This window comes from Gekko japonicus, unplaced genomic scaffold, assembly GCF_001447785.1.
Source record: "Gekko japonicus isolate JY-2015 unplaced genomic scaffold, Gekko_japonicus_V1.1 scaffold3811, whole genome shotgun sequence".
NCBI lineage: Eukaryota > Metazoa > Chordata > Lepidosauria > Squamata > Gekkonidae > Gekko > Gekko japonicus.
Genome location: NW_015166546.1, coordinates 100,406 through 109,715, shown reverse-complemented (window position 1 = coordinate 109,715; position 9,310 = coordinate 100,406). Strand labels below are relative to the sequence as shown.

Here is a 9,310-nt window from a genome sequence, read left to right as displayed (position 1 = left end):
ATCCTTAGCATGTGACTCAGCAAATTTCCCAAATTTCCAGCACTGAGAATTATTTTTGCTGGAGAAACCCACCATCTAAGACCACAGTGTTCATATATGGAGGTAACATCTTGCCATTCTAAAGGATTTGAAAAAAAAGATCAATTTTCATGTAGAGACAATAAGGAACTAGAAGCATAACTTCAAATGACTGGACATAATTCTAGACACTGTTAACAGAGTTCAAGGTAAGTACATTTTCGGTAGTTCAGTTAAGTAGCATATGACTCTCATTGCAGGTCAATGCCAAAGAACTACCAGCATAACTTGGCCTTGGCATTTGCAGTCAAAGAGATCAATGAAAATACCAACATCTTGTCAAACTTCACTTTGGGTTTCCACGTCCTCAATAGTTACTATACTGCACGGATGACCTACAAAGCTACCCTGAGTTTGCTTTCTGCACAACAGAGGTTCATACCCAATTTCAAGTGTGATACAGAACATAAACTGATAGCAGTTATTGGAGGACTGGACTCTGACATCTCTGCCAATATGGCCACCATCCTGGCCACCTACAAGGTGTCTCAGGTAGGGCATGGCACAAATCACATCTCTTTGGAAAATACTTTCGTATACTGTGGTGATCTTTCCTAAAATCCCAATATGTCCCTTTCAGCTCACTTATGGATCACTTTTACCAGCTCAGGATGGCAAAATGTTATGCCCTTATTTGTTTCAAATAGTTCCAGATGAAACCTTTCAGATCATGGGTGTTATTCGATTACTTCATCATTTCAGATGGACATGGATTGGACTTGGAGTTTTGGATGATGACGCTGGTGACAGATTTTTGCACAGTGTGGTATCCATACTTTCTGAGAATAGTATTTGTTTTGATTTTATAATAAGATTGCCACCATTAACATATCTGGAAGAGGAGGCAGACTTGGTTTTGAAGCAAGCAGTAAGTTATGCCATTCTCAGTAACAGCAAGGCTAATGTATATGTTATATATGCCCAACCTACATCCATGTATGTTTTGAGACTGTTGCTGTGTGCAGCACCTTTTCTTGCACTGCCACCTCTGCATAAAGTCTGGATTACTACATCCCACTGGGATTTTGAGTCCTTTTCCTTTCAAAGGATTTGGGATATAGAGGTTTTCCACGGTGCCCTATCCTTCACAGTGCATGCCAATCAGCCACCTGGATTCCAAAACTTCCTTCAGGTCATCAATCCTACTTGGGCAATAGAAGATGGTTTTATCCAGAACTTCTGGGAACAAGCATTTGATTGTTCTCTGAGAAATTTAACAGTACATGGAGACAGCACAAATGTCTGTTCTGCCAATGAGAAGCTAGACTCTCTTCCTATGACTTTGTTTGAAATGAGCATGACTGGCCACAGCTACAGCATCTACAATGCTGTCCATGCTGTAGCACATGCTTTGCAAGCTATTTACATATCTCAGTCCAGTGGCAGAAGACTGGTAAAAGGAAAGCATGTGCAGCCATGGCAGGTAATTAAACCAAAATACAAATAAAACTATTTTGAAAGCAAATGGTCCCAGGATGTAAATTGTCAGTGGAGCTTTGCCTTCTTATGCCCTTAAAAGAATTCCACCAAAATCATGGAGCTGGATAGCAAAAGCTATTATCCTGAAGCTAGGAGGGGGGGAGGCCCATTTTGATGACCAAACAAACAACAAAACCAACAAAAGGTATAGAAGGAGAAGATCTGGGAGAGATTCAGTGGAAACACTCACTACTCATGTTTTGAACTGATTTGTTTTCACTTTTATTTCTGTAAGCACATGAAGAAATGATAAATTTATAGCAAAACAAAATCAACATATAAATGAAGATAAACAAACATCTGTTAAGCTGTGACAGTGGAAAAACTATTCAACACACCATTGATTTTTTCTTTCATTGCCTCACTCAACTAGCTTCACTGCTTTCTAAAAAACATCATTTTCAACAATAGTGCAGGAGACATGATGTGTTTTGATGACAATGGAGAATTAAAGACTGGATTTGATGTTACAAACTGGGTCACTTTCCCAAATGGTTCTTTTGTTAGAGTGAAAGTGGGAAGACTCGAACCTTGGGCTCCGGCAGGCAAAGAGTTAATTCTTTATGATGACCGAATTGTGTGGCATCGAACCTTTAAGCAGGTAAAACAAAGAAACAGATGCTTGATTTTAAACTGAGAAAAGTTCCACGTTATTTGTTTCAGAATTCTTCAAGCCCTTTATCTGATGTGGCAGTAAACCTTTGATCTTATGAGTCTGTATACTGTCCATCATCTCAAGAATGTCATTCTTTTTCCCCTTGTGATCTGCCTTGGCAATATAAACCCACCAGACCATTTTGTCTACCATGGGAGTACTCTGCAGTTTTTCCTAGGTAAATATATCACAGTATCTTAGTCTTATTAATTTGCTAGTGGTCTACCCCTCGTTGCTCCACTTGCCTACCCCTTGGCTGATTGCACTTGCAATGTTTAATGTCAGTCTGACTACTGGATGAGCAGTTTTGCTTCTGCCAAAAGACTTGCAGTGATGCCTAATGAAGCCACAGCAAGAGCAATTATCTTTTTTGGGGTGAGCTGTAGGTAAAATTAGATCTACAACGGATGAGATACTCTGCACTCTCTACAACGGGGACCCAAAGCAGTTTAAATGGTTCTCCTGTCCTCCATTTCATCCTCAACAGAACAACCCAGAGAGTCAGGTAAGGGTGAGACAGTGTGACTTGCCCAAGTTCACCCAACAGGCTTCCATGTCTGAAGTAGGATTTGAACTTGGATCACCTAGGTCCTAGTCAGACACTCTGACCACCATATCACACTGGCTGTGATAACTCAGAGGATTCTTAGACCTCCTTTCTTTCATAAAGGAGGGGATATTTTCTACCTTACCTGTGTGGTTTTCTCCCCAATATGAGACCCAAAGCAACTCACACTGTGATGCTGTCATCTACTATATCCCCCACAGCAACAATCCTGTGAGGTATGTTAGTGTCCCGACATGGGACTATGAGACCCCTCCCCTGAGGGTCTAGTCCAAGCTGGAAACATCCAAGACACGAAGCGCCCAGAGGAGCAGCAGCCAACCTCCCCCCAAGGCCCCACAGTGCAGGCACCATGGACAAAAGAACATGGAGAGCAGCAGGGAGACCCCAGGGAAGGGTGAGGAGATGCCAGGCCAAGGGCGCCACCTGAATGCAACTGGTACTCACTGGCTGGAGCCAGGGCCATGATGGCATGGCATGGACCCAGCCCACCATCAGGGGGGCGGCTAGAACCCAACCCATGGTTGTCACCATAAGGGAGGTTGAAGAAGGTGCCGCAAGGACACGCCTGACCCCACTGATGGGGGTCCTGGCTGTTGAGTATCCTTGGGCCGAGGCAACCATGATGGAGCCCTGAAGAATGGAGGGGAGAAGCCGCTTGCTGGAGTCTACTGACTGAGATGCCAGGCCACGCCCTGTGGTCAAGTGAACCTGGCAAGACAGCCAGGGGGGGTGGGGCTCAGAGGAGGCTCCAACCTGATCTGATCCAAACCAAGGCTCGGAGTCCCAAGTGACATGACACAAGTCCACATGGAAACAGGGGGGTGGGGGATGAAGGTGTGACACAGGTAGGTGAAGGGAAGGAAGGGAATAAAAAGAGGAGAGAATGCCAGAGTTGGGGAGGAGGAGCAGCAAGCTGGAGTGTGTTAAGGCCAGGAGACAGACTGAGTGAACGGGAGGGAGAGAAAGTAAAAGGTCTGGCAAAGCCTGAACTTCCAGCTAGAGCGGTCCCCTGCAGTGGGTGCAGTAACCCATGAGGAATGCTCTTCATCTAAGGTGTATGGCAGAACTCTAGAACCCTTCACCAAACTATGGCAACCCCCTAGCCAGGCACGGGACCTGTGGGTCCACCTGACAGTGAGGCTCAGAGGGTATGGTTGGCTCAAGGTCATGCAGCTAACTTCTGTAAGCTGAGCAAGGATCTGAATTTGTGTCTTTTAGATAACTTGTCACACACTCAAACACTAGACCATAACGGCTCTGATAGGTCAGGGAAGTTGTGAAACCCCTGTGTTTTGTCACAGAGGAGATCTGTTCTGTCCTTCCTGTCAAAGGTGACACCTCTTGCTGGTCACCCATGAAGAAACCTGTGCTTTTGGTGGCAGATTTTGCAACATCTAGCTTTATTTTCTAACTAGGTGTTCTGTCTGTTCACCAGCCCAATAGCTCTGTATGTTCGTGATATTTAATGGTAGTTTGAGTATGGAATGAGCAGCTCAGCCTCTTTGTAAAAGAGTTGCAGCAATTCCAGACAAAGAATCAGCAAGAGTGATCACCTTTTGTTGGAGAACTGCAGGTATAATGAGATTTATAACAAAAGTCAAAGCCTGGCTTTTATTTATTTATTTAGTTAGTTAGTTTTGGGATTTATATCCCGCCCTATCCAACAGCTCAGGGCGGCTAACAGACGTTAAAATATGCTTACAAACAAACAGCATAATAAAACAATGTATCCTACATAAAATTTGGTGCTCTGAAAATTTACATAAAAACCAAGATGCGCGACATCCCACACTGGCAGCCAGTTCTTCTTGGCATGACATCTACCCCGACCACATGAGGTAGATGGATGGAACCTCAGTGGCGGGCTAGTAGCGGCAGCGGCTCCCCCTCAAAGGCCTGGCGGAAGAGCTCCGTCTTGCAGGCCCTGCGGAACTGCACCAGGTTTTCTCCCCAACAGGGACACACAGTGGCTTTTATTGTCCTCTTCCCCTCATTTTTAACATATTTCTCTTCATTCTAGCAACTGTAATTCTTCAGAACTGATGATAGTCTATATTATTCTTCATATCTGTGGGATGTGAGCCATTTAGAATCAGTAGCTTTCTTAAGTATTGTTACCTTCATCTTGTTACCCACTTTCATTCCCTGGATCTGAAAAAAAAAGTTATTAATAGGACTCATTAACTCTTGGCAGATATCCTAGGGGCCCTGGTGCCTTGCTCTGTAGGGGGAGATTATTTGGGAACAGCTCAGTTTCTAGATATTATAATTCATATTTCTTGCTCACAGATGTCCTTCAGCAGCTACTATGAGGACTGAATCATATTTCAAAATAAAGTTGTAGAAAGTAGGAGGGAGGACCTCTTTTGGGCAATGAAAAAAAATCTATGCCTCAGGTCATATGATCTGCATAGGGGTGGATTTTGTGGGCTTTAATAAGCAAGACCAAAAGGCAGCTGGATCAAAAATGATGCTGTCATGATTCAGTTCCAACAATGCACAATGTGCCATTAAATAATGCGCAGTTACTATCTCCTTGATGTCTGTTTATCAATAGATCCCGCCACCTTCAGTGTGCAATGACCCCTGCCCCCCTAGCTACAGCAGAAAAAAGAGGGAGGGAGAGAAGTTTTGCTGCTATGACTGTCATCCATGTCCAGAAGGGATGATCTCTGAACAGAATGGTAAGAGAGAAAAATAACCAGTGCCCAGTGTAGGGCTAGTTACCCAAATTTATTTACATGAATATTCATACCGTGCTCTTTTTGCAAATGGGGACACAAAGTGACTCACAGCACCAGTCTGCCCTCCAGCATTTTATACTAGCAACCGTCCTGTGAAGAAAGTTGAGTAAATAGTGATTAATTGACCCAAGGTCGCACACCAAATTTCCATGGCATAGTCGAGATTCAAAACTGCATCCTCCAGATTATAGTCAAACCACTACACAAAGCTGAATTCTCCCCTCTATTCTATCATTCTGTCTTATTCTCCTCATAGTTGTTGGTCAATATCTTGTAATGTAATTACACAAAATATTTCTTTCAGATATGGATGCCTGTGTCAAATGTCCAGGAGATCAGTATGCTAACAACCACCAAAACCAATGCATTCCCAAAGATAAAAGCTTCCTCTCCTACAAAGAAGGTTTAGGTATCATCTGTGTCATCTTGGCTATTTCTTTCTCTCTGATCACAGCTTTGGTGCTTGCAATCTTCATAAAGCATCAGGACACTCCCATTGTCAAAGCCAATAACCGGAGCCTCACCTACATTCTCCTCGTCTCCCTCCTACTTTGTTTCCTCTGCTCCTTGCTCTTCATTGGACAGCCTGTAAAAATGACCTGCCTTCTCCGGCAAGTTACTTTTGGTATTGTCTTCTCTGTGGCCCTTTCCAGTGTCTTGGCCAAAACCATCACCGTGATTCTGGTGTTCATGGCAACTGAACCAGGATCTGTAATAAGAAAATGGGTGGGGAAAAGAATGGCAGTTTTTATTGTCCTTTCATGCTCCCTTATTCAAGCAAGTATCTGCACTCTTTGGCTAAGTACTTCTCCTCCATTCCCTGATACAGACATGCACTCAGTGACAGGGGAAATCATACTGGGATGTAATGAGGGCTCTGCTACCATGTTTTACTGTGTCCTGGGCTACATGGGCTTCCTTGCCACTGTCAGTTTTGCTGTGGCTTTCTTTGCTAGGAAGTTGCCTGACACATTCAATGAAACCAGGTTTATTGCTTTCAGCATGTTGGTCTTTTGTAGTGTTTGGTTGTCCTTTGTCCCAGCCTATCTCAGCACTAAGGGGAGATCTATTGTGGTTGTGGAGATCTTCTCCATCTTGGCCTCCAGTGCAGGCATACTGGGATGCATATTCTTCCCTAAATGCTACATCATTATTTTCAGGCCTAAGATGAACAACAGGGAGCAGCTAAGAAATAAAAGGAATTAAACAAATGCAATTCCTCCCTGGATTCTGCTTTTGTGTAACTTTCCTTGAAATGGCACTCTTTGGTGGTGTCAGAAATGCATGCTCATCTGAATTAAGCAACATCCTGACTCAATGGGGCCTAAACAATAATCAAGAAGCCTAGCAAAGCTGTTGAAAGATGATGCTACAATAACATGAAATGTATACAAATGTAATAATGTTGAATGTAATTATGAATATATAACAGATACATGTAAGCATATACAAATAAGAAATGCAAGTAAAGTCTAATGGACGACTATATAGAAGCATAGAAATGCTAATGCATACAGTCAGAAACAATTATAAGGATATCATACAGACAATCATTAAAGAATAAAATCAAGGATGTAGAAGGTCAGTATCCAATGCATACAGTCAGAAACAATCAGAAACAATTATAAGGACATCATATAGACTGTCATCAAACTGACCCCGTTGATGTGCAATGGGCCTCTTTGGGGGTGGGGCTTCCCCTGACAGCCAGTTGGCCAACAGAGGATTGAAGCCCCGAAGATTGGGGAATCCCCTGGCCAGACCAGGGGTCTGGCAACCAGGCCTGTAGCTAGTGTAGGGCCCGTGGGGCCTAACCTCCCATGGTTTTAACGGGCCTCCCTCCCTAATCCTCAGCTCCCCCTCCCTCCCCCCAGCCCTTTCACCCCTGATTGATCATGACTTCAGACAGTCAGCAGGACTCAGGAGAAGAGCAGGACGAGGGGACAAAATAAAAAAGAGGAACGAAGCCTGAGTCCCCACCCTGATCTCAGATCATTGGCTGCCTTACCCTGCCTCACACTGGGCTTTTGGAAGAATGGGTGGGCTCTGAGCAAAGAGCCTGGCAAATACAAGTTTAGCTAAGCCACGATGCCGCTTCCTCTTCCTTGCAAACGACAGCAGCAGAGAGCACGTGAGCCTTTATGCCTGCCCTGCACATCCCTGGGCCATATAGCTCCTCCTTCTCATCCTCCATCAGACCCGGCAGCACAGCTCAGCTTCTGTCCACCTTCAGCAGCTCAGCAGCAGCCAGTCTTGGAGGAGTTTTGCTGTGGGATAGAAATGCTAATGCATACAGTCAGAAACAATTATAAGGATATCATACAGACAATCATTAAAGAATAAAATCAAGGATGTAGAAGGTCAGTATCCAATGCATACAGTCAGAAACAATCAGAAACAATTATAAGGACATCATATAGACTGTCATCAAACTGACCCCGTTGATGTGCAATGGGCCTCTTTGGGGGTGGGGCTTCCCCTGACAGCCAGTTGGCCAACAGAGGATTGAAGCCCCGAAGATTGGGGAATCCCCTGGCCAGACCAGGGGTCTGGCAACCAGGCCTGTAGCTAGTGTAGGGCCCGTGGGGCCTAACCTCCCATGGTTTTAACGGGCCTCCCTCCCTAATCCTCAGCTCCCCCTCCCTCCCCCCAGCCCTTTCACCCCTGATTGATCATGACTTCAGAAAGCCTGCCCCTCCCACCATGGGACAGGCACATTTTCATCCCACCCTTACGCACTCTACAGTTCCTTTGTATATAGAAGACCTACCAGTCAACCTTGATCTCCTCAAGCTCTACACTTTCCTCCCCACCAGTACAGACGCACTCTAGGCACACCAAAGAATCGTTCCCTAAATGGTCTCTAAGAGGGGCATCAACACCAATGCTTCCCTGTTCCTGGGAGGACGTTTTGCAGTGATTATGACCAGTTTCAGAATGTTCCCCACCAAAGGCCCGGCTGGTGGGCTATGCAGTGCCCACCTGCCCAGTTTGCTTAGAGTTAGCGGAGTTCACTTGCCTGGGAGAACATTTCCCCTGTTCCATCCCTTGTCTCTAGTTGGAATTGCAAAGCTGATTTGGCTTTAAGAACCTTGGTTTCCGTAAGGATGGAGGTGGATGGGGAGGGTATATCCACTTAATCTGCTCCCTTGCTTTTGTTTCTAGTGTGGCGTTCTGTGGGAGTTGGCTTAGCCTTGGCCCTTGTTTCTGTGCTGGCCCTGGGCTTCTCTAGTTGGATGGTGGATTGCAGGGAGGTATTTCCACTGAATCTGCTCCCTTGCTCCCCACACTCACACTGTCTGCATCCCCCATTATTCCACTTTGTTCCCTCTCACCCTGCTTCACTCATTTCCTTCTGCTACCTCCTCCTCCATTTCCTGGCTCTCCTTGCTCTCCCCCCCCCTTTAGTATCTTCCACTCTTATTCCTCACTCCCATTATCTGGGTGGCAACATCTGCTGCTATCTGAGATTGCTCTAGCATACCAAAGTACCACCTGAATATCCTTTCTGCAGCATCTGTGCTTATCCACCACATCTGTCTAGTGTCCATTTAGAATATGGAGAAAAATATGGGGAAAACAATCTGTTCAACCACAAGGACCAGTCTATACAGATTCCACCAGTGTGTGTGTGTGTGTGTGGGGGGGCTTTCTGCTGAAGAAGAAAAAAGTTTCTTCTTCACTCTACTGTTGTATTCATACGTAGGAGGAGGGCTGAGGAAATACGTGCCTAGTTGTAGTCTAGTCGTCCAGTTCAGCTCATCTAGTTGAGGGCTGTCTGTGTGT

General features: G+C 45.0%; 1 protein-coding gene across 1 annotated transcript; it reads left to right on the top strand.

Moving 5' to 3' along the window:
- The first annotated feature begins 282 nt into the window (after positions 1–282).
- Positions 283–6,730, top strand: LOC107111374 (vomeronasal type-2 receptor 26-like). The gene is made up of 4 exons (XM_015412341.1): positions 283–570; positions 659–1,501; positions 5,338–5,464; positions 5,829–6,730. The coding sequence occupies exons 1-4, from the start codon at positions 283–285 to the stop codon at positions 6,728–6,730; spliced, it is 2,160 nt and encodes a 719-aa protein (XP_015267827.1).
- The last annotated feature ends 2,580 nt before the right edge of the window (positions 6,731–9,310 follow it).

Excerpts from the sequence above, each read along its gene's own strand:
- LOC107111374 (XM_015412341.1), top strand. The coding sequence starts at position 283 with ATGCCAAAGAACTACCAGCATAACTTGGCCTTGGCATTTGCAGTCAAA. Across the intron at positions 1,502-5,337 it reads AGCATGTGCAGCCATGGCAG|ATCCCGCCACCTTCAGTGTG; the intron begins GTAATTAAACCA and ends GTTTATCAATAG. Across the intron at positions 5,465-5,828 it reads GATGATCTCTGAACAGAATG|ATATGGATGCCTGTGTCAAA; the intron begins GTAAGAGAGAAA and ends TATTTCTTTCAG.